Here is a 26735-nt window from a genome sequence, read left to right as displayed (position 1 = left end):
CTGAAGGACAGATTTTTATGATACAGAAATAAACAAATGTATTTCTTATTGGCAAAATGTATAGATTGTAATGTAATGGTTCCTATTTTGATTAATAAAGATATGTTTGGGACTAGTTATTAATATAACTTAAAATCTGTGGTCCAAAACTTGCAATTTTTTTTTGCACCAATTTATTATAATTTTCATTTTACAGAGGAGAAAATGTAGACAGAAAGAGAATAGCATTCTCAAAAATCACAGAGCTGGTAAATGGCAGATCCAGGATGTAAACCCCCAGGTAACTTGGCTCTAGAGTACATATCAGCACCAATATTGTCTTCAATATATTTAATTTAATAATTCTATAATGAGTTATACATATTAAACCATTTGATATTCAATATAAGATAATTATGTATTGGGAATTTTATAATGATGGGTAAACTAAGGCTTAGAGTAAGTTCAATCTTAAAGTTTTGTAGTTTTTTTTTTTTTTAAATAACTAAATGATAGAGAAGTTGAATCCAGGTCTAACCCTAAATGTAACCTTTTTTCACCAACCCATGCATTTCATGAAAAAATGTCACAAAAGCAGAATTGGATGTAACTAGGGTGTTCATTTGTTAATTCACTCTCTCTCAAGTATCAATTAATTAAGTGATTCTGCAGCAAGCTTGAGTAAATAGCTATTTGCCAATCATTTGTTAACTGCTGGGAATACTAAATCAAAACACAATCCTTGTCTACAAAAGCTTGTGATAGGGAAATAGACAATAAAGGAGATAGCTATGGGCAATAAATTGAGTTCCCTAATAGCAATAAGCATTGTGATTGTGAACACGAAGATCGAGTATATCAAGTTCAAACTTCATAGAATGCCAAGAGTCAAGAAAACCTTTCTGGTGGAGATCACGTGAGTCCCAAAGGGTAAACGAATAGTCTTTACCTGAATATCTATAATGGTCAGGTAAAGAAAGACAGCAGAGAAAGGAAGAAGCATTAATAAAGAATACCCGAGAGAACTAGGTTGATGAATTAAGGATGAGACCATAAAATGTGTGGTCATTTACACTAAGGAATTTAAATTTTATCTGGAAAGCAATGCTAAAAGTAAATTAACCTTTAAGCGAGGAAGTAACACAACAAATTTGGATTTTATAAAGATTACCCTAGCAGAAATGGGAAGAACAACATTAGTAAGATGAAACTGCAGTCAGGAAGGTGAGTTAAGAATGTATGGTAATATCCTAAACATGAGACAACGAAGACTCATGTGAAAATGAGAATAAGAAAGATAATGACAGCAAACACTTTTATAGCACTTACTTACTTACAGGCACTGTTACATGTATTTTATCTACATTAACACTTTTATATCTTATGGCAACCCTCTGAAGTGGGTACAATTATTATTACCATTTCAAACATCTGGAAACTGACGTAGAAAAAGTTTAGGTGACCTGCACAAAAAAAAATTCTGGTACAATCTTGGATGTTTTAATTTCCACTCTATGATCTTAATATGTTTATTGTATGAACCTTAAAAAATGGCCACTTGTAGAAATTTTTCTCCTTTCTCTATTTAATGATGGATTTACTTGTACTATTGACAAATACCACTATCCCACTGGTAAAAATAATAGATTGTTTCTCAAATAGGTGCGCAATTACCAGTATACCATTATCTGCAGACTGTTGAAGTTAAACCAACATTGGATTTTAGGTTTTGAAAATGTCAGAACAACTTTCATTTGATTCTAGCTTCTCACAGTGCCTGAAACTGGGAGACAGCACTATAATTGTAATTTGTTTCAAACACTAGCACAAGGTTTTCATGATGTGTGAAAAAGAACTCAGTATACAATTTTTAAAAAGAGAAGAAAGAAATTCAGCGAGGTCACTGTAATTTCAATTTCATATGAAATGATTAACAATAGATACAACTTAAGATTATCACTAACTCCTACGCTTGCCATAATTTACAACTCTATACAATTAATTGAAATAACTAAACCTATTTCACAAACATATGTAATTACAAATTTATATTTCAGCAGGATAAAGACAAGCTCCAGAGTGAAACAATTTAATAGTAAGAGAACCCTTACCATCTATACTTAAGAGGAAGTATAACAGACAATGAGTAATTTGTGATAAAAGAGCAGATTCCAGTTTAATCTTAACAAGACCTTTGTTCAGCTCCACAGGTACATCAAAGTATTTCTGAAGCGTTCAGTTTTTTTTAATACAAAAAAAGATTATAAAATCGCACGTGAGCAAACTAAGAACTTTCAGATCTAAAAGATTTCTTTAATTGAAAGATTCTCTTTTAAAATATGAATCATTTTTTGATTTTATGTTTTTCCTTCTTAAAGAGGTTCTTCTATTACTTGCTTTCCATGAAAAACTAACCTCGGTTTTTTTCCTTTTTTTTTTTTTTGAGACAAGGTCTCACTCTGTCACCCAGGCTGGAGTACAGTGGCATGATCACAGCTCATTGCAGCTTAGACTTCCTGGGCTCAGGTGATCCTCCCACCTCAGTCTCCTGAGTAGCTGGAACTACAGGCGCCCACCACCATACCTGACTAATTTTTGCATTTTTTGTAGAGACAGGGTTTCACCATATTGCCCAGGCAAGTCTTGAACTCCTAGGCTCAAGCAATCCACCTGCCTTTGTCTCCAAAAGTGCTAGGATTACAGGCATGAGCCACTGAGCTCAGTCAGGTTTTTCAATTAAAAAATTAAAATGCTTGTTATCTTAAGAGGTTACACTGTTATAAAAAGAAAGGTGGAAGCAACCCACATCTATCGATGGATAAACGGATAAACAAAATACGGTATATACATATAATAGAATATTATTCAGCCTTAAAAAAACTTTTGACATGCGCTATAGCATGGATATACTTGAGGACATTATACATAGTGAGATAAGACAGACACACAAAGACAAATACTATTATTATTCTACTTAAATGAGGTACCTAAAGAACCAGGATTCATAGTGACAGAAAGTAAATGGTGGTTGCCAGGGGTTGGGGAAGGGGTGAATGGGAAGTGTTGTTTAATGGGACAGAGTTTCAGTTTTTCAAAATGAAGAGTTCTGGCAATTAGCTGTACAGCAGTGTCAATGTGCTTTACAATACTGACCTGTATATTTAAAAATGGTTAACATAGTAAATTTTATGTAATGTATATTTTGCCACAACAAAATAAAAACTTCATTGGGAAAAGGTTAAGAAAGACTAATTTCCTTCTGTGAATTTTTGCTAGCTATCACCGTATGTTGGATAGTTGTTGTTATTTATATTGATCTCACTGAATATGGACTGTGTACTATTCATTTCTCCTATCTGCAGAGTGTGGCATGCTATAAAAAACCCATGGTAAATGGGCAATAAGTATTTGCTAAATGTTACTTATATCATCCAATTGCAAGCTTTTTCTTATCCAAACTCTCCCTTCCTCCCCTCTTTCAGCTATTCTGAAAAAATAAATAGCTAATATCATAGAGAGACCATATATCCATTTGACTAATGATGCCTGTTGTTTCAGAGTTCCATTCAGGAAACAAGCTGTTTTACTCTAACAGGGTCCTCAGATTAAAGGTTGTTTTTGGGTATGTCTGTGAGAATGTTTACAAAAGAGATTAGTACTTGAGACTGAATTATATATATACTTACATATATGTTTATGTATGCTTTTTATTTATATATTTATATTATAATCTAGTGGTTCTGTTTCTCAGAAGAACCCTAGCACAGTGGAGAATAAATTTGATTCAAAATGTGTACACTTTAAAAAAAGTTATTTAGTTAATATCTGCTATGGACTGAATGTGTGTGTTCTCGCAAAATGCGTATGTTGAAATCTTAAGTTTGATATAATATTAGGGGGCTTCTTTCTCTTTCTACCTTCCATAGTGTGAAGATACAAGAAGAAGATGGCTATCTGTAAACTTTCATCAGACACCAGGATCTGCCAGCCCCTTGATCTTGGACTCCCCAGCTTTCAGAACTGTAAAAATGTCTGTTATTTAGGCCACCTAGTCTATAGTATTTTGTTGTGACAGGATTTGTCTAAGACAGTATTTGTCTTTTAAAATATAAATAGATTGTACTATCTGCAGCATGGTATACATTAAGAATACATATAGTGAAGCTTAGCTCTGGGAAAGACAAAGGTCAGTTTATCATTAAATGTGGTCAGCAAGTAAAATGATAATCTGTAAAATTTCTTTCATCTAGTAAAATCCAATGAAACTACATTGAATGTATATTAATTTCCATGAAATGTATTGAAATAATATTTAATAAGATATCTTCATGCTTTTATATTCCTTGAGAGTTTAAAAAATTGTGGATGATTTCTACATTGTTTTCTGTGATACATTCATTTAGAACAACATCATGTTGGCATAGTTAAAAGTACGTATTTAGGCATGTTGGGGTTCAAATAATTTCTATCAATATTTTCTCAAAAATTTTAACCAAACATACATCAAGAGCAGAGTTAAATGAGCTCTGTGGATTTACATTAAAATTTGATCTATAAACACTATAAAGCTAATTGTTTTGAGTTTTGATTTCCATAATTTAGCACACTAACCATGTTAAATGAGCCATAATAAAAAACAAAATCACATTTATGAATTTTTATAGAGAATTTATTTAAAATGACCACTAATGCAAAATGGCACAAAACATTTCAGTAGTAATTGTTCATTTCATTTGGTATGAGTGGCTATTAATATAAATTAGAACATAAAACAATTACTGAGCCAGTTGCACTAATTTCTGGGCATTAATGCAACCAACCAATCAAATGCTTGAGGTTAAACAAACTTGGGTTCAAGCCCATTAGTTTGTTTTATCTTTGATACTAAATTAGCCAGCTGTTAATTGAAGTACAAACTAGGTAACACTCATCAGTTTAGCCATAGATTTTGTGTGTTTATGTGCATGGATGTTGAAAAATCTTGCAAATAGTCTTCCAAGCTAACATAAAAGTTCCATAAATAATTTCTAAATTAAATGGAATTTTAGACTCTAAATAGTATTTGAACTTGTATAGGGTAAAATCAAAATATAACTAAAAATTATTGACAATATTTTCACTCTCAAAAGTTCGTTTCCATTTATAATCATTCAGTCCTACCCCTACCAACTAATTTCCGACAACTGCTGGTCTGTTAATGCATATTAGTTTGAATTTTCTAGAATTATGTGTATAAGTAAATTTATATACAGTATTATAAATATTAGACTTTTAACTCTTTTTTTTGCTATATATAATTATTTTGAGATTTATCCAGGCACATGATTGAACCAGCTCACAAAAGCTAGTGAGAGCCAAGTCTTAACATTTTACAAATTATGTAAGTTTGTTGTTAAATAGCCATTATTTTAAGTTATCTAAATTTACAATTAAATTTTATTTTAAAAAGTTAACAAATATTCAAACCTCATCTCTTCATAATTATTTTACAATTTTTATCATATTGTGTTCCCTCAGAGGTCTTGTTGAAAGTTAATCACTAATGGTATTTGGAGGTGGGGCCTTTGGAAGAAATTAGGTTATGAGGGTGAAGGTTATGAGGCTTCAACCTTATAAATGGGATTAATGCTCTTCTAAGAAGAGGTTAGAGAGCTAGCCTCACTCTTTCTACCATGTAAGGATACAAGGAAAAGCTGGCTGCCTGCAATGTGGAAGGAGGCCATCATCAGAACCCAACCATGCTGGCACCCAATCTTAGATTTCTCAGCCTCCAGAACTATAAGAAATAAATGTTGTTTAAGCCACCCAGTTTACCATAATTTGCTACAGCAACCTGAATAAAGAATGGTATTTACTGAAGTTGGGCCGGGGGCATACACCTGTAATCACAGCACTTTGAGAGGCTGAGGCAAGAGGACTGCTTGACCCCAGGAGTTCGAAAATACTCTGGTCAACATAGTGAGGACCTATCTCTACAAGAAATTTAAAAAATTAGCCTGGTGTGAGGATCTATTGAGCCCAGGAGTTGGAGGTTGCAGTGAGCTGAGATTGTACCACTGCACTCCAGCCTAGATGACACGTGAGACTCTGTCTCTACAAAATAAAAATTAGTACATGGATGGAAGAAATATTATAAAAAATAGTTTCCTACCAGGGATCTCTTCCCAACTTCATATTCATTGACTTTATATTGGTAACTTGAAATCAGCCATAGCAGGAACATTTGTACCATGGAAATGAGCAAATGCTATAGATAAAGACTCCATCCTCTTACTTTTTTTTTTTTTTTTTTTTTTTCCTGGAGAGCCAGTTTTTTAAACATTTGCCAGCAGAACACTAGGTTTATCCATGTAGTTGCAGTATCAAGTAAATCAAATCAGAAGTCACTGTTTGTATTTCTGAGTAGCATTCCAGTTTTATGGACATAACAAAAATTTGTTTATCATTTCATCTATTGAATGTTGAGTTGTTTCCAGGTTTTGACTCTTAAAAATTAAGTTGTTTGAACATTCACAAATAAGTATTTGTATGATATATGCTTTCATTTCTCTTGGGTAAATATTCATGAGTGATACAGTGGGCTAATAAGTATATGTTTAACCTTATAAGAAAAAGCTAAACTATCAGCAATATCTGAAAGTTCAAGTTGTTCCACATCCGTATCAACACCTGATAGCATTTGGCTTTTTAGGCTATAACCCAATCAAGCTAGTGTACAAGGCTGTCTCACTGTGATTTTTTAAAACATTGTTTTTACTGACATATAATATACCAGCAAATTCTCCCCTCTATAATGGATAATTTAGTGGGTTTTAATATATTCACAAGGTTATAAAAGCATAACCACTAATTCCAGAATATTTTCATCAATCCCCAAAAATGCTCTGGATTCATGCAGTCACTCTCCATTTCCACATGAACAAAGGATGGTTTTCTATTTACTTAGTAGTCTTTAATTTCTTTCAATGATGTTGTGTAACTCTCAGTGCACAAGTCTTGCTCTGCTTTTGTTAAATTTATTCCCTTCGACTTAATTCTTTTCAATGCTATTTTAAGTAGAATTAAGTTATTCATTTCATTGTGAATACTGTGAGTGCCACATACTAGGATTCATTGCTATTATATAGAAATACAACTGGTTTTCATGTATTGATATTCTCATTGCAGTTCTGATATCCCTAATGACACCTACATTTTTATGTGTTTCTTTCCCATCCACATGTCTTAATAAAATATCTACACAAATCTTTTTGGGTTTTTATAATTGACATGTTTGCCTTTTCATTATTGAGTTTAAAACAATATATTCTAGATACAGGTTCCTTTGTTAGCTATATGTCTTGAAATTATTTTCTCCTGTTCTGTGGCTTACTCTTCACTTTTATAAGTGTCTTTTAAAGAGAAGGTTAAAATTTTGATGAAGTCCAATGTATCTAACAGTTCATTTTTGATAGCCTATTTAAGAAATCACTGCCAAACAAAAAGTCACTAAAATTTTTCCTATATATTTTTTGTTAAGTTTTCTTAATGTTTATGATTACTTTGGGAATAGTTTTTGTATATGTTTGGAGATACAGTTGCAGTTTTTATTTTTTGCTTTTGATCATTCATTTACTCTAGTACCATTATTAAAGAGATTTTCCTTTACTTATTTAGTTGCCTTAGCTGATTGGTGAAAATAAACTGATTATATATTTCTGGGTCTATTTGGATTCTTATTCCATTCCACTGATCTCCACTGATTCCTCCCATTCCATTGGTCCATTCCAATCCATTGACTAATGGATTCCATTACACTGATCTTCATTCCATTGATCTCCCTTCCATCTCATTGATCTCTATATCCATCTTTATGCCAGTACCATAGTATTTTGATAACAATATCTTCATAATGCTTGAAATTACAAAGTGTAAGACCTATTTTTTTCTCCTGTTTTCAAGAAAGGGTCTACATAGACCCTTGGCATTTTTGCAAAAAAAAAAAAAAAAAAAAAAAAAAAAAAAAGACTCAAATTGCCGATACTTAGAAAAAGAATCCTGCAGAGGTTTGGAATTGTGTTTAATCTATAGATCAGTTTGAAAAGAACATTTTATTTTAAAGAGCTCTCAGATTTGGACTTTTAGTTTTTTCTTCAACTTTTACGTTCAGGGTACATGTGCAAGATGTGCATATTTGTTACATAGGTAAAAGTGTGCCATAGTGGTTTGCTGCACAGATCATCCCATCATCTAGGTATTAAGCCCAGAATCCATTACCTGTTCTTTCTGATGCTCTCCCTCCCCCTAACCACAATCCCCTGACAGGCCCCAGTGTGTGGTGTTCCCCCTCATGTGAACATGTGTTCTCATCATTCAGTTCCCACTTATAAAAGAAGATGTGGTATTTGGTTTTCTGTTCCTGCATTAGTTTGCAGAGGACAATGGCTTCTAACTCCATTCATGTCCCTGTAAAGGACATAATCTTGTTCCACTTTGTGGCTGCACAGTATTTTCATGATATGTATGTACCATATTTTCTTTATCCAGTCTATCACTGACAGGCACTTAGGTTGATTCCATGTCTTAGCTATTGTGAATAGTGCTGTAATAAACATACATGTACATGTATCTTTATAATAGAATGAATTACATTCCTTTGTATATATACCTAGTAATGAGATTACTGGGTCAAATGGTATTTCTACCTCTAAGTTCTTGAGGAATCAAATCACTGTCTTCCACAATGGTTGAACTAATTTACACTCCCACCAACAATGTAAAAGCATTCCTTTATCTCTGCAACCTTGCCCACATCTATTGCTGTTCTTTTGACTTTTTAGTAATAGCCATTCTGACTAATGTGAGATGGTATCTCATCGTGGTTTTGATTTGTATTTCTCTAATGATCAGTGATGTTGAGCTTTTTTCTAAATATGTTTATTGGCCACATTTCTGTGTTCTTTTGAGAAGTTTCTGTTCATGTCCTTTACCTACTTTCTAAATGGGGTTGTTTTTTCTTGTCAATTTGTTTAAGTTCCCTGTAGACTCTGGCTATTAGACCTTTGTCAGATGGATACATTGCAGAAATCTTCTCCCATTCTGTAGGTTGCCTGTTCACTCTATGATAGTTTCTTTAGCTGTGCAGAGCTCTTTAATTAGATCCCAGTTGTCAGTTATTGCTATTGTTGCAACTGCCTGTGGCACTTTCATCAAGAAATCTTTGCTGATCCTTGTGTCCTGAATGGCATTGCCTAGATATTCTTCTAGGGTTTTTATAGTTTTGGGTTTTACATTTAAGCCTTTAAGTCATCTTAAGTTAATATTTGTATACGCTGTAAGGAGGGGGTTCAGTTTCAATTTTCTGCACATTGTAACCAGTTAGCTCAGTACCATTTATTGAATAAGGAATCCTTTCCCCATTGCTTGTTTTGGCAAGTTTGTTGAAGATCAGATGGCTGTAGATGTGTGTCTTATATCTGAGCTCTCTATTCTGTTCCACTGGTCTGTGTGTCTGTTCTTATAGCAGTACCATGCTATTTTGGTTACTGTAGCCTTGTAGTATAGTTTGATGTCAGGTAGTATGATTCTTTCAGCCTTGCTCTTTTTGCTTAGGATTGTCTTGGCTATTCAGGTTCTTTTTTAGCTCAATATAAATTTTAAAATCATTTTTTCTAATTCTGTTAAGAATGCCAATGGTAGTTTAATTGGAATAGCATTCAATCTATAAACTACTTTGAGGAGTATGCCCATTTTTATAATGCTGACTCTTCCTACATGAGTATGGAATATTTTTCCATTTGTTTGTGTTATCTCTGATTTTCTTGAGCAGTGGTTTGTAGTCCTCCTTGAAGAGATTCTTCACGTCCCTTTTCAGCTGCATTCCTACATATTTTAGTTTTTTGTAGCAATTGTGAATGGGAGTTATTTCATGATTTGGCTCTCCGCTTGCCTATGGTTGGTATATAGGAATGCTAGCAATTTTTGCATATTGATTTTGTATCCTGAGGCTTTGCTGAAGTTACTTATTAGCTTAAGAAGCTTTTTGGTAGAGATTATGGAGTTTTCTAGATATAAGATCATGTCATCTGCAAACAAAAATAATTTGACTTCCTCTCTCCCTATTTGAGTATCATTTATCTCTCTCTTTCCTGATTGCCCTGGCCAGAACTTTCAAAACTAAGTTGAATAGGAGTGGTGAGACAGAGCATCCTTGTCTTGTACCTGTTTTCAAAGGGACTGCTTCCAGCTTTTGTCCATTCATTATTATATCAGCTATGGGTTTGTCATATATGGCTCTGTATTTTGAAGTATGTTCCTTCATTGTCTAGTTTTTTGAGAGTTTTTAACATGAAAGGATGTTGAATTTTATGGAAGGCCTTTCCTTTTGTGTATCTATTGAGATAATCATGGATTTTTGTTTTTATTGATTTGCATATGTTGAACAAACCTGCATCCCAGGATGAAGTCGCTTGATCATGATGAATAAGCTTTTGATGCTGTGGGATTCAGTTTGCCAGTATTTTGTTGAGGATTTTTACGTGGATGTTCAAGGATACTGGCCTGAAATTTTTTTTGTGTATGTCTCTGCCAGATTTTGGTATCAGGATGATGTTGGCTTTATAGAATGAGTTAGGCTGGGTGCAGTGGGTCATGCCTATAATCCCAGCACTTTGGGAGGCTGAGGTGGGTGGATTACCTGAGGTTGGGCGTTTGAAACCAGTCTGATCAACATGGATGAACACTGTCTCTACTAAAAATACAAAATTAGCCAGGCGTGGAGGCACAGGCCTGTAATACCAGTTACTCTGGAGGCTGAGGTGGGAGAATCACTTGAACCTGAGAGGCAGAAGTTGCAGTGGGCCAAGTTTGCAGCACTGCACTCCAGCCTGAGGAACAAGAGCAAAACTCCATCTCAAAAAAAAAAAAAAAAAAAAAAAAGAATGAGTTACGAAGGAGTGTCTCCTTTTCAAATTTTTGGAATAGTGGCAGTGGAAATGGTACCAGCTCTTTTTTGTACCTCTGGTAGAATTCAGCTGTGACTCTATCTGGTCCTGGTGGGCCTCTTTTGGTGGTAGGCTATTTATTACTAACTCAATTTCAGAACTCATTATTGGTCTTCTCAGGGATTCAATTTCTTGCTGCTTCAGTCTTGGAAGGGTGTAATGTAAGTGTCTAGGAATTTATCAATTTCTTCTAGATATTCTGGTTTATGTGTATAGAGGTGTTTATAGTATTCTCTGATAGTTGTGTTTTTCTGTGGCATCAGTGGTGATATCTCCCTTATCATTTCTGATTGTTTTTATTAGATTCTTCTCTCTTTTTTTATTAGTCTAGCTAGTGGTATGTTTTATTAAATTTTTCAAAAAAATGGCTCCTGGATTCTTTGATTTTTTTAAAAAGCCTTTTCATGTCTCCATCTCCTTAAGTTCAGCTATGATCTTGGTTATTTCTTGTCTTCTGGAAGCTTTTGAGATTTGTTTGCTCTTGGTTTTCTAGTTTTTTAGTTGAGATGTTATGTTGTTAGCGTGAGATCTTTCTAGCTTTTTGATGTAGGCATTTAGTACTATAAATTTCCTGCTTAACATTGCTTTAGCTGCATTTCAGAAATTCTGGTACGTTGTCTCTTTGTTCTGTTAGTTTCAAAGAACTTCTTGATTTCTGCTTTATTTTTATTATTTACTCAGGAGTCATTCAGGAGCAGGATGTTCAAATTCTATATTGTTGTGTTGTTTTGAGTTAATTTCTTAATCCTGAGTTCTAATTTGATTGCATTGTGATCTGAGAGACTATGTTATGATTTCAGTTCTTTTACGTTTGCTAAGGAGCATTGTACTTTCAATTATGTAATCAATTTTATATTATGTACCATGCGACAATGAGAAGAATGTATATTCTGTTGTTTTGGGGTGGAGAGTCTTACAGATATCTATCACATCCACTTGATCAAGTGCTGAGTTCAGGTCCTGAATATCTTTGTTAATTTTCTACCTCAATGGTCTAATATTGTCAGTGGGATGTTAAAGTCTTCCGCTATTATTGTGTGGGGGTCTAAGTCTCTTTGTAGGTCTCTAAGAACTTGCTTTATGAATCTAGGTGTTCCTGTATTGGATGCATGTCTATTTGAGAGAGTTAGCTCTTCATGTTAAATTGAGAGCCCTTTACCATTATGTAATATCCTTCTTTGTCTTTTTTGATCTTTGTTGGTTTGAAGTCTATTTTGTCAGAAACGAGGATTGCAACTCTTTTTTTTTGTTTGTTTGTTTTCCATTTGCTTGGTAAATTTTCCTCCATGCTGTTATTTTGAGCCTATGTATGTCTCTGCATGTGAGACATGTCTCTTGAAGACAGCATACCAATGGGCCTTAGCTCTTCATACAGCTTGCCACACTGTCTTTTAACTGGAGCATGTAGCCCACTTACATTTAAGATTAGTATTGTTATGTGTGACTTTGATCCTGTTATCATGATGTTAGCTGGTTATTTTGTAGACTTGTTTAAGTGGTTGCTCCATAGTGTCACTGGTCTGTGTACTTCAGTGTGTTTTTGTAGCGGCTGGTAACAGGTTTTCATTTCCATATTTAGTGCTTCCCTCAGGAGCTCTTGCAAGGCAGGACTGCTGGTGACCAATTCCCTCAGCCTTTACTTGTTTGAAAAGGATCCTATTTCTTCTTCGCTTATGAAGCTTAGTTGGCCAGATATGAAATTCTGGGTTGAATATTCTTCTCTTTAAGAATGTTGAATATTGACCCCCATCTCTTCTGGCTTGTAGGGTTTCTGCCGAGAGGTCCACTGTTAGTCTGATGGGCTTCCCTTTGTAGGTGACCTGTCATTTCTTTCTGGCTGACCTTAACATTTTTTCTTTCATTTCAACCTTGGTGAATATGATGATTAGGTGTCTTGGGTTGATCTTGTGGAGCATCTTACTAGGGTTCTCTGCATTTCCTGAATTTGAATGTTGGCCTGTCTTGCTATGTTTCTTGGGGTTGATCTTCTTGTAGAGTATCTTACTAAGGTTTTCTAAATAGAATTTGAATGTTGGCTTGTCTTGCTAGGTTGGGGAAGTTCTCCTGGGTGATATCCTGAAGTATGTTTTCCAAATTGTTTCCATTGTCCCCAGAATGGATCTCTTTCAGATATCCCAATCAGTCATAGGTTAGGTGTCTTTACATCATCTCATATTTCTTAGAGGTTTTCTTCATTCCTTTCCATTCTTTTTTCTCTATTCTTTTCTGCCTGTCTTGTTTCAGAAAGACAGTCTTCAAGCTCTGAGATTCTTTCCTCTACTTGTTCTATTCTACTATTGATACCTCTGATTACACTGTGAAGTTCTCTTGTTGTGCTTTTCATCTCCATCAGGTTGGTTATGTTCCTCTCTAAACTGGCTATTCTGGCTATTGGCTCCTGTATTGTTTTATCATGATTCTTAGCTTCTTTGCATTGGGTTACAACATGCTTCTTTTAGCTCAGCAAAATTATTACATACCTTCTGAGGCCTACTTCTGTCAATTCTGCCATCTCAGCCTCAGCCCAGGTCTGTAACCTTGCTGTAGAGATGTCACGGTCATTTGGAGAAGAGGCACTCTGGCTTTTCAGTTTTTGGTGTTTTTGCAGTGATTCTTTCTCATATTTGTGGGCTTATGTACCTTTAATCTTTGAGGTTGCTGACCTTTGGGGTTTTTTGCAGGGTCTTTTTAATTTAAATATTGTTATTGTTTTCTGTTTTTGTTTTTTAACAGGCCACTCTTTCATAGGGCTGCTGAGGTTTGCTGGGGGTCCACTCTAGACCCTAGTTACCTTGGTTTTTCCTGTATCTGGAGGTATCATCAGTGAAGGCTATGAAACAGTCAAGATGGCAGCCTGCTCCTTCCTCTGGAAGCTCTGTCCCACTGGGATAATGACTGGTTGCCAGCCTAAATACGCCTGTAGGGAGGTCTCAACCAGTCAGGAGGAACGGGATCATCGACCCTGGTTAAATAATTAGTCTGGCTGATTTTTGTAGAGCAAGTGTGCTGCACCGTCGGGGGAACCCTTCCAAGTCTGGACTGTTTGTATTCTCCAAAGCCAGCAGGCTGGAACAGCTTAGTCTACCAAATTGCAGAGATAGCCACCACCCCTTCCCCAAGAAACTTGTTCCTGTCTCAGGCAGGCTCCAGCCCGTTGCTGTAGGCTGGCCGGAATTCCAGGCCAGTGGGTCTTAACTTCTGAAGTGCCATGGAACTAGGACTTGCAGAATGATGCTCCTTGGCTCCCTGAATTCAGCCTCCTTCTTAGGGATATGTACAATGGACTCTTGCCTTACTGGGTAGCCGAGGACTGAACATTACTTAGCTAAAACTCCTCGGCCTCTGTATGTGCCTAAGCAGCTACTCTGTTGAGACTCCACACAGCTCTGTGTTATCAGACCCAAGATCCAGGTGGTATGGGCTGACAAGGGGATATCCTCATCTATAGGTTGCAAAGATCTGTGGGAGAAGTGTGGTTTCCCAGCTGGGGTCGCACAGTCACTCACTGCTTCCCTTGGCTGGGGATGGGATTTCCTTTGGCTCTGTGCTACTCCCAGGTGGGTCATCACCCCACCCTGCTTTTCTTTATTCTCCATGGGTCAAGTTGTTGGCCTAATCAGTCCCAGTACGAGAACATGGATATTTCAGTTGAAGGTGCTGAATTCACTTGCCTCTTTCATTCCTCTCCGTAGTCCCACAGACCACAGCTATTTCTAATTGGTCATCTTAGAACCAAAATCCTAACACTAGGTCTCTTGATCCTCCCCATAAGCACAGTACATATTTCAATACATCTTTCCATTTAGGTCTTCTTTAATTTCACTAGTCAACATTTTATAGTTTTCAGTGTGTAGAAAGGTAATGCACATGGTATTTTTAAATTTCAATTTTCAATAGCTTGTTTTCATATATAGAACTACAATTAATTTTTTACATATTTGCCTTGTATCCCACAATCTTGCTAAAAAAACCTCTTACTAGCTCTAATTTTTTTTTTTTAATTTTTTGTAGACTCCTTAAGATTTTGTAAATAGATGATAGTATCCTCTACAAATAAAGACAGGCTTCTTTTTTTCCACTCTGCATGACTTTTATCTGTTTTTCTTAATATTTTTACTACTCATTGAAAGTAAAATTGAATAGAAGAATCTTTGGTGCAACACTGAATAGAAGTAGAGTTTAATGCCTGATTCCTCATCATAAAAGGAAATCATATAGTCTTTTACTGTCATATTAGCAGTAGCTTTTTCATAGATGCCCTTTTATTTGATTGCAGAGGTTCACTTCTAATCTTAGATTACTAAAGGATTTTTATCACAACTAGATGTTAAAATTCTCTAATATTTTTTGGTGTGTATTGAGATGTTACAACTTTCCTTTATGAGTCTATTAACATGGTAAATAACATTGATCAATTTTTAAAATGTTAACCTATACTTGTATTTTGAGGATGATGCATTATCCATTTTACATTTTCTTGGAATCAATTTGCTAATATCTCATGAGAAGTTTAGTGTTTGTGATTATGCTCAAGAAGCAAATTGGAGAAGGGTTTTCACCTATAATAATGTCTTTGTTAGGTTTTTAAAAATCACATTATTAAGGTATGATTGACATGCAAAAAACTGTACATATTTAATGTTTACAGTCTGATGAGTTTGGATATAAGTATACACCTGGAACACCATCGCTACAGTCAAGGCTAAACAGTTATCCATCATCTCAAAAAGTTTTTCTTCTTTCACTTAATTTTAAATATACATTTATTTTAAGTTCTGGGATACATGTGTAGAATGTGCAGATTTGTAACATAGGTATACATGTGCCATGGTGGTTTGCTGCACATATCAAACCATCATCTAGGTTTTAAGTCTTGCATGCATTAAGCATTTGTCCTAATGTTTTCCCTCCCTTTTGCCCCTACCCACCCATCAGGCCCTGGCATGTGATGTTCCTCTCCCGCTGTCCATGTTTTCTCATTATTCAACACCACTTATGAGTGAGAACATGCAGTGTTTGGTTTTCTGTTCTTCTGTTAGTTTGCTAAGAATGATAGCTTTAAGCTTCCTCCATGTCCCTGCAAAGGACATAAATTCATGATGTTTTATGGTTGTATAGTATTCCAGAGTGTATATGTGCCACATTTTGTTATCCAGTCCTTGTTGATGGGCATTCTGGTTGGTTCTAAGACTTTGCTATTGTAAACAGTGCTGCAATAAATATATGTGTGCATGTGTCTTTATGATAGAATGATTTATTATCCTTTGGGTATATATCCACTAATAGGATTGCTGGGTCAAATGATATTTCTGGTTCTGGATCCCTGAGGAATCACCACACTGTCTTCCACAATGGTTGAACTAATTTACACTCCCACCAACAGTGTAAAAGCATTCCTATTTCTCTACATCTTCTCCAGCATCTGTTGTTTCCTGACTTTTTAATAATTACCATTCTAACTGGCATGAGATGGTATCTCATTATGGTTTTGATTTGCATTTCTCTAATGACCAGTGATAATGAGCTATTTTTCATATGTTTCTTGGCCACATAAATGTCTTATTTTGAGAAGTGTCTGTTCATATCCTTTGCCCACTTTTGATGGGGTTGTTTTTTTCTTGTATATTTGTTTAAGTTCCTTGTAGATTCTGGATATGAGACTTTTGTCAGCTTGGCAAATTGCAAAAATTTTCTCCCATTTTGTAGGTTCCCTGTTCACTTGGATGAAAGTTTCTTTTGCTGTGCATCAGCTGTTTAATTAGATCCCATTTGTCAATTTTGGCTTTTGTTGAAATTGTTTTTGGTGTTTTAGTCTGAAGTCTTTGCCCATGCCTATGTCCTGAATGGTACTGCCTAGGTTTTCTTCTAGGGTTTTTATGGTTTCGGTTTTTACACTGAAATCTTTAATACAAAAGAGAGAGCAGGAAATAAAAAGAAATTAAAAGTATCAGGAATTAGAGAGGAGACATCACTACATTTCCCACAGACATTAAAAGGATATTAAGGGAATGTTATTAGTAATTTTATGCCTGTAAATTCAATAACTTAGATGAAATGTACAAATTCCTTGAAAGAAATTCACCACCAAAGCTTATTCAAGAAGAAATGCTGAAACTAAACAATCTATAGCAATTAAAGAAGTTGAATTTTTAAAAGCTTTCTCACAATGAGAGCTTCTAGTATTCATTGGTGAAATCTAACAAATTTTTTTTTTAATGCAAAAATCCTCAATAAAATTCTGGCAAGCCAAATCCAGCAGTACATCAAAAAACTTATCCACCATGATCAAGTTGGCTTCATCCCTGGGATGCAAGTCTGTTTCAACATGTGCGAATCAATAAGCATAATCCATCATATAAACAGAACCAATGACAAAAACCACATAGACGCAGAAAAGGCCTTCAATAAAATTCAACACCCCTTCATGCTAAAAACTCTCAATTAACTAGATATTGATGGAATATATCTAAAAATAATAAGAGCTTTTTATAGCAAACCCATAACTAGTATCATACTGAATGGGTAAAAGCTGGAAGCATTCCCTTTGAAAACTGGCACAAGACAAGGATGCCCTCTCTTACCACTCCTATTCAACATAGTATTGGAAGTTCTGGCCAGGGCAAAGAGGCAAAATAAAAAGTAAAGGGTATTCAAATAGGAAGTCAAATTGTCTCTGTTTGCAAATGACATGACTGTATATTTAGAAAACCCCATCGTCTCAGCCCAAAAACTCCTTAATAAGCAACTTCAGCAAAGCCTAAGGATACAAAATTATTGTGCAAAAATCACAAGTATTCCTATGCAGCAATAATAGACAAGCAGAGAGCCAAATCATGAGGGAACTCCCATTCACAATTGCTACAAAGAAAATAAAATACCTAAGAATACAACTTACAGGGGATGAGAAGGACCTCTTCAAAGAGAACTACAAACCACTGCTCAAGGAAATAAGAAAGGACAGGAACAACAACAACAAAAAAATCCATGCTCATGGATAGGAAGAATCAATATCATGAAAATGGCCATATTGCCCAAAGTAATTTATAGATTCAATGCTATTCTCATCAAACTACTATTGACTTTCTTTGCAGAGTAAGAAAAAAGGATTTTACGTTTCATATGGAACCAAAAAAGAGCCCATATAAGATGGAAACAAAATTAAACCTATCAATTTCAACTACAATGGTGCATTCTCATAGTGATTATTCAGCAAGATAAAGCAATTTGGCATTTGTACCTTTGCAATTTTTGCCATATATTTCACATTATGTTTTAAAGCCTATGTTCTAACATGTAGAAGATAACTATTTTACCAATATTGTTTTCTTACTCAAATTATAATATTGTGTCCTTTTACAAAAAAATAAGTTTTAGCAGAGCATCAGAAGTTACCAAAGAAATAAAAGAGTCATTATTCTCTCTGGGAAATTTCCTATTCCAATCATGTCACATGCAGTAAAGAAAATGTCAAGTACTGAACTCTTTCCTAAAGCACATTAAATCATATGTCATCACACATAATTTGCCACATTCAAATGTAATTTAAAAAATTAACTTTTTATTTTGAAATAAATGGGGTAGTACTGAATTCTCAGTTTTTGTTAAAACTCATTAGAAAGTAAATGTCAGAAAGTGTTTTACTGATCTGGTCTTAGTGAAAGTCAGACTAGTCTCATTTGAATTTCATCAAATATCTGAAACTACTTCTAAGAATACCTTCTGTGACAGAATTTAAACATGCTTTATTAAACACATTTTTCATCCTTTGAAAGAATTCCAACAAATTCATTTTCATGTAAAAATGAAAATATTTCAAAAGTAGTGACATTCTCTGAGGTAAGGATAATATAGAATACTTAATAAATTATATATTAAAATTATCTACATCCTACATAAATAAACTTTAATTAAGAAATAAGCCATCCCGTTTTGTTGCTATGTGAAATAATGAAATACTTAGCAGATCTTGGTTCAGAGAAAATTTTAAAAAATGAAAATTAAGAATTTATGACACCTTTCTAAAATATTTTGGTCTTTAATAAAAAAATTTCATATAATTAAGCCCTTTGTTCTTTTTAATCTTTCAACATAATCTAATATAAGCCACATTATATTACAGTCATAGAAAATAATTTAAAGTTAAATTATCCTTTTTTTTTCAAGTGTTTAACCCATGGGTCACTGAGATAATTAGCCACAGAACCAAAACAAGAAACCAAATTTGCCAATAACCTTCTTATATTTTTTATTAATATCACATAGGACCATTTTGAATTATCTTATTCCAAACCTAATTTAACTATCTATCTCTTCCTGAGAATTACAGTAACCTACATTACATTCCTATTTCTATAAACTCATTTTGTAAAATGATACCAGACAAATGCTTGAAGAGCTGCTCTTTTCATAATTAAATTATCTTAAAATAACAAAAACAACATTTGTAGAGTGTTCACTATGTGCCAAACACTTTACTCATGTTTTAATCTCATAACAGTCCCATTAAGGTAGGTACCATTATTGCCCTCACTTTACAAATGAGAAAAGTGAAATTTAGAGATGATTAATTCACCTACCCTGGATTACACAGTTGCTATGTGGTAGAATAGAACTCAAACAGGCACACATATTCCAGAGGCCTCATTCTTAGCCATTTTGCTATATTGTTTCTACATATAAATATCATTATTGCCTAAAGCATTTAATTCAAGTTCCCTTCTTTGGCTTTAAAGACCTCAAAATCTGATCCAGTCCCAATTTTACTACACTTCATTATGTGCAGTCCTACTAGACTTACTGTCCTTTTCTACATGTCATCTTACTATATTATTATTACTCTTCTAATTCAACAGCAATTGATCTTAATGATACATTTTGCTCTGTACAGCATATAGTTGGATAAAGAAATATGCTCTCGAGCATTTATCTTTTGATCTATAAATTTGAAGCTTTTACATTTATTGTGACAACCAGACATACCCAGATTCAAATCCTGATTCTGGAACTCTTTGCCGTGTGACTCTGATTATGTAACACCCCTCTGCCTCAAATTCATCACAGTAAAATGGAGGTAACAGCATGTTACTCATAATGCTGTTGTGGCGATTAACTGAGTTAAAGTAAAGTTCTTAGAAAGTTTAGAATCCTTTCCAACTGGTTCCTTCACTGTGCTAAGAATCTTTCATGACTGATAATGTATCTATTCCAAATTAAAAACAAATTAGTTACAATCTGTAGTACAAATCAAAACTCTAGTATTTTGATAATCATGGTTGATTAACAGAGACAGCAATCTATGTGCAAAGAAAAAGCAATACAAAACGGATTCTTTTTCAAGGTAAAAGAAAAGACAAGCATGCTAGAGAAGATCTTTCTGTATATGTGGAAAAGCACTATTTTAATGTTAGCCTTCCTAGAACTCCCTATATTCTTATACACTATCATTTTATATTCAAATAGAGAGGACTTTCAGGTTGACTATCAGAGGTTTTCCTATATTGAGTATAAACAGCAGAGGGAGAAAAAAGAAAACTCTTAATTTCTGTAGCATTCCAGTGAAATGTTTTCCAGACACTAAGTTCAGCAAAGTTTCTATTCTCCAAATAGCTAAAATAAATCTATGCAGAACATCCCATATTTTTGTTTCTATCAAATAGATCTAAAATACATGAATTTTGCTATCATTTAAAATGGTCCAATTTTTCAGCACAAGAAGTGTTGATTTCCCCTTTTTCTAAAAGTATCTAGACTTTTCACTGGGTAACTACCCTTTCCTTACTGTCAGTATATAGGTTACAGACACAGATAAATCCATCCCCAGCTCGAGGAAGAGGCATTTGGCTGAAGCTCTGGTCAATGAGAGCTTTGCACACACTGCTCACTGAACTAGTATGGGAATAGGCATAACACACGAGCCAACTGGTTCTAATCAAAGCAAATCCTAAGATTTTGTGTGCATTACTAGGAAACAGGGATTATTTCGGTTGGACTTGCAGCTGGTGTATAGGGGACCTGCCTCAAAGTAAAATCGACACAGATTTCCTTACATATGCAACACTAGAGAGCTAACATACACTGAGATCCTAATGACAATTTAAGCTCCTACATCAAGCTGGCATAATGGTAGCTACCACTGAAGTCTTCAGTTACATCAGCCAATTAATTTTTATATGGCTTAAGCCAGTGTGACTTGGGTCTTCTGCTACTATTAACTGTACAATTCTTGACAAATACATGTGTGATGAAGAAGTCACTTATAACAATGAAATTAAAATACAGTTGGTACTCACCTTTTGGTTTAATAAAGCACTTGCCAATTTTTGTACTTCTGAACTCAATAAAGTAGTTCCTCTGATGACTTTGCTGAGAGCAGCAAGAGACTGGTGAACACTTTGTACTAAATGAATAGCATTAAATTGTTCAAGAATGATGAATGACAATATTGGAGATCCTTGTCGATCATTAGGAGGAGGCATCTTCTGATGTATCAGGTTTGAATTCTAAAAGAAAAATGTCATAATATTTACTAAATAGTAACACAGATCACTGATATATAAAACTCTTTGAAACTTATTTAAACCTTTTGTTCTATTCTGTTTTAAAAACGGTTTTGAAATGCATTTATAAACAGTCAAATGTATTAAGTCAGCAAATACACAGGAAGGGAATTCTGGGGTTCACCAACATTTAAGGTGGTATTTGGGGCAGGCATGGTGGCTTCCATATGTATTCCAGCACTTTGAGAGGCCAATGAAGGCAGAGCATTTGAGGTAAGGAGTTCAAGACCAGCCTAGCCAACATGGTGAAACCCTACTTCTACTACAAATACAAAAAAAGAAAAAAAAAATTAGCCGGTATGGTGGTGTGCACCTGTAATCACAGCTACTCAAGAGGCTGAGGTAGGAGAACTGCTTGAACCCTGGAGATGAAGGTTGCAGTAAGCTGAGATTGTGCCACTGCACTCTAGCCTGGGTGACAGAGTAAGACTCCCTCTCCAAAAAAAAAATATTATGTGAGAAATGGAAATTGCTGGAATCCCAGAGATGCAAGTTGCAGTGAGCTGAGATCCTGCCACTGCACTCCAGTCTGGCCAACAAAGTGAGAATCCATCTCAAAAAAAAAAGTGTGAGAAATGGGAATTAAAAAATAGTGAAAGGGAAACCACATTAAGTAATAGTCAGTATGGTAAGAAAAGAAAGTAGAAAAAAATGGCATCCTGTAAGTCAGTGCAAAGAGATCAGAATAGCTGCAAAACTACTCAACTACTACAAAGAGAGCAGAAGAGACCATGGTTTTAAAACAAAACGAATGGGAACTTATTTCAATTTGAAAATTACAATACAAAACCACAATAAAACCACACACGAAATCTTGTGCTCAAGATCAGTGAACATTATATCTCTACTTTAACAGGAGTCATGACATGTAACAGTTCTGGAGTTTCTTAAGAAAGACTGAAGGAATGCCATTTGTTTCAAAACAGCTTATGTCATTAAGAGAAAAAAAAATCACTTTCAGTAATATTCTAAAAGTGTCAAAGAACTGCGAAGAGATAATTCTGGAAAGTGCTGTTCTCTTACCTATTACTCATTATCTTAATTTTTCTCTATGTATTCTGCTTATAGTCCTCATTAAGGATCTCTTCTCATTTTACCAGTTGCCACATATACAAGTCTATGGTGGTATTGTTGCTTTTCATCTATTTAGCATAATAAGTAATTTAATAATATGATGATCTACCATGCTTATTGCCATTAAATAAATCAACATTAAGTAAATTGTATTAGCATAAAATTATTCCTAAAAACAGATTCAGGCTATGAGCTTAAATGTTGAAATTTTTATTCCTATCACTGCTATATTTACAATATTAATACTATGAAATCATTTTGGAGATACATACATACTGAATCCAGAAGGAGGAAAAGTCTAATATTATAAAAAGTTAATTAGAATTAACTATTTAAATCAGAGCATGCAATAATATAATGTTTAACACGTCTCCATCCTAAATCAACTAAGTAATAAAATTCAAATAAAATTGGAGTTATAGACTTTCTGTAATCCTTTATTATTAAAACAGGCTTCCTGGGAGGAAATATGTGTTATTTAAATATTTATCAATCATATACTAAAAAGATTAACAAGTACTAATTTAGTTTGTTTCAAAGTATATTTTGTGGATTTTAATACATTTTATTAGATTGATAGCACTGTTTGCACTGTCACTTTATAGAACAAAAACATCCAAACCTAGATCACTGAAGCAAGATTTCATTTATCTATAATCCAAGAAAATAGGTAGCTAAATGGGCTAAATTTTTTGTTTTTTATTAAGTTTTTTGGGGAGGGTCTTACTCTGTCACCCAGGCTGGAGTGCAGTGACACAATCATGGCTCACTGTAGCCTGGACCCTACCAGGTTATTCTCCTGAGTAGCTAGAACTATAGGCACCTACTACCACATGAGGTTGATTTTTGTATTTTTGTAGAGACAGGGTTTTTGCCATGTTGCCCAAGATGGTCTCAAACTCCAGGACTCAACTGATCTACCTGCCTTGGCCTCCCAAATGCTAGGATTACAGGAAAGAGCCACTGCACCCAGCCTAAACTTTATAAAGAGGTTGATTCAGCAACCCTCACAATAACCAAGCTTAAGACAACATCTGTATTCTGGTGTGCCTAATCCCTAAGTCCATGACTCTTTCTAATAAACCATGGAGGATTCAAAGTCAACAGAATTTGGAGAGGTGCCATCATAGGCTGCAGCAGCTAAAACCACTTTATGCTTCAATGCCACCCTCTGAGAACAACATAGCAGGGCAACAGTATTATCAAAGCCTAAATTATTGGGAGAACTATCCATAAAGTAAGCAAGACAATAGAAAAATGTCTCAAAGACAGTAAGAGATTAATATATTTTTTAAAAGGTTGCATTAGGAGAGTAACCAATAATAATACTTAAAATTCAACTAGAGTTCAAGTAAGCACTATGGTCTAGAGATGTGCAGTAAGTGTAAAATACACACTGAATTTCAAAGACAAAACAAAAAGATGTAAGATATGACATTAATAATTTTTATATTGATTACATGTTAAAACATGAATGTTGTGACTAAACTGGTTAAATAATATATATATATATATATATATATATATATATATATATATAAATTAATTTCACCTTTTTTGTACATAGTTAAGTGTGGCCAATAGAAAATTCAAAATCCCATATAGAACTCTCTTTTATGCTTCCCATTATACTTCTATTGGACATGAAATAAAATCCTCTAAGTTCAGCAATAACAACAGAAGAAAAAATAGCATATAGTAGGATCTCAAACCATGAATAAAGAAATGAAGGAGAATGGTAAGGTAAACTGCAGTATATAAGCTATAATAAATTCATGAGTGGGAAAAACATAGCAGAAAATAGCAAGATATATTGTAATATATACTATACTACAAATCATTTCCACAAGCCTTCACAAAATTTTAATAACTCAATTCTAAAAATAAATACAGCTGCTTTATACATTCTCAAAATATGAACAGAGCATATTTATACAGTAGCAACATGTTAAATTGTATGTTATGTTGTCTTGAAGATAAACTTAATATTTATAATTCAAATATAGCTAATAATCACAAAATGAGTATGTTACATTACAAAAACTATGTAGTATGCTTTTTGATGAAACTATTGAGTGACAGCCATATGTTTTGTCAATTGATTACTAGGGTTTTGTTTTTTAATGAGTAAATACAATTGATTGAATTATATATTTTTGAAGAATTGCTTTTGACATTTTAATATTCATCTTTTCCTTAAAAAGCTCAGTGTTTACGGACAAAATCATTACCTGATCATAGAGCTGTTGGGAGGAAATAGGTTTTCTTTTCTTAATTCTTTTCTGTCTGCCTTTCTTTTTTTCACTCTGTCTGTTTCTCTATTTTTATAGATTTAGGGGATACAAGTTCAGGTTTCTTACACGTATATAATGCATAGTGGTGAATTCAGACACTTTAAAAGTACTCATCACCTGAAGAGTGAACATTGTACTTCATAGGTATTTTTTCAACCCTTACCCACCTCACCTTTTACAGTGCTTCATGTCTATCATTCCACTTCATATGTTCATGTGTACCCACTGTTTAGCTCCTATTTATAAGTGAGAATATGTGGTATTTGACTTTGTTTCTGAGTTATTTCACTGAGGATCATAGCCTTCAGCTTCATCCAATTGCTACTGAAGACATAATTTCATTCTTTTTTTATGGCTGAGTGGTACTCCATGGGTGGGTGTGTGTGTGTGTGTGTGTGTGTGTGTGTGTGTGTGTATACAAGTTATCAATATTTTAAAACTTAACTATTAAGCAAGGAAAATCCTTTGGGCAAGAAAAATTTTGTCTAATTTGGTACAATTTAGGTGTGAAATCAGATTGTTTGTGTTTTAACTGAAATAATTTCCTAGGTGGGATGCTATTTTAGACCTAAGTAAATGGATGACACATGAAGTAGTATTATTTTTGTTTGTTGATAATTGAGGTTTTAGAAATTGAATCTCTCTCAGAATTTTTGTCACCAGTGGATAGTCAAGCAAGACCAGAGTTTAGCATGTTTTTCTGTAAATGTCCAGATAGTAAATATGTCAGGCTTTGTGGGCCATAAAGTCTCTGTTGCAACTACTCAATTCTGCTGTTGTAGGATGAAAATAGTCACAGACAATATAAACAAATAGGTATGACTGGGTTTTAATAGAACTGTATTTACAAAAACTAGCAGGAGGCTGGATTTGGCCTATTCCTGAGCTGTAGTTTGCCAATCTTTCAACTAGATTATCACTTGGGTAAGGTGTTATAAGGATTGATACAGAGTCTAGATAACATCAGAGTCCTTCTCAGATATGTGACTCAATGAAATTCATGAGATGTAAAATGTAGTCTCTGTTGTGTATATTTATCCATAGCTTATAAAAGAGTAATCAACAAATGGATAAAGCTATTTTTTTCCAGACCATATGATCACATCTTGGTTCAGTACATGTTTTCTATGATAAAGAAGATAAAGAGAACAAAAGACTCTATCAAAAAGCAAAAAAGGAAATTAGAAGTAAAAACAAAATGGGAATGGCTCTGAAAGGGTTGTAGAAAAGGGAGAAATACCTTCACTTTCATGTGATGGAAATTCTACCTTTGCCCTCAAGTAACCCTTCACTCCTCTTTAGATAATTATTTCCTAACATTTTCTGGGCAGAAGCCTTTCCCAAGTCTTAGTCCATATGGTTTGGAAGAGGTGATTCAACTCAGTTCAACAAACTAATTTGTAACTTGAATTGGGGCTTAACTAATTAGAGTGTTACACTCTCCTGACCACACTGGCTGGTTCAGGGATAGTAGCATGACCAAACTGAGACAATGACATGTATGAATTCTGCTGAGTATTCTGAAAAATAGGTAACTGTTTGTTTCTATTAGACTTGAACCTGAGGGGGACCATAAGTTAGAGAATAGCTGCAATAATTCTGTGATAATAAAGACAGGCTGTATGAAAAATGGTGCCAAAACAAAGGAGAACAAAGTGTGTGTGTGTGTGTGTGTGTGTGTGTGTGTGTGTGTGTGTGTATACATATATATGAATGCATATATATAATATATATCAGTGGTACAATGATATGTAATATACATTATCATATATATGTATCTATTTCAACACATCAGTTCTTTCAGAATATATATTATATATGAGGATATATATATGATAATAAATATACAT

At 34.2% G+C, this 26735-nt stretch overlaps 1 protein-coding gene across 4 annotated transcripts in view; it reads right to left on the bottom strand.

The window, feature by feature from the left end:
• Nucleotides 1-26735, bottom strand: part of DYNC2H1 (dynein cytoplasmic 2 heavy chain 1) — a 402876-nt gene that overhangs the window by 68648 nt on the left and 307493 nt on the right. For all 4 annotated transcript variants that reach the window (XM_003923764.4, XM_003923763.4, XM_074400491.1 and 1 more), the window contains one exon: nucleotides 21251-21460. In XM_003923764.4, the coding sequence (XP_003923813.1) occupies nucleotides 21251-21460 (210 nt within the window). The remainder of the gene's footprint in view (nucleotides 1-21250; nucleotides 21461-26735) is intronic.

Source organism: Saimiri boliviensis, chromosome 6 (genome assembly GCF_048565385.1).
Source record: "Saimiri boliviensis isolate mSaiBol1 chromosome 6, mSaiBol1.pri, whole genome shotgun sequence".
Taxonomy (NCBI): Eukaryota; Metazoa; Chordata; class Mammalia; order Primates; family Cebidae; genus Saimiri; species Saimiri boliviensis.
Note: the sequence above shows the minus strand (reverse complement) of the source record. Positions and strands in the feature narration are given on the sequence as shown.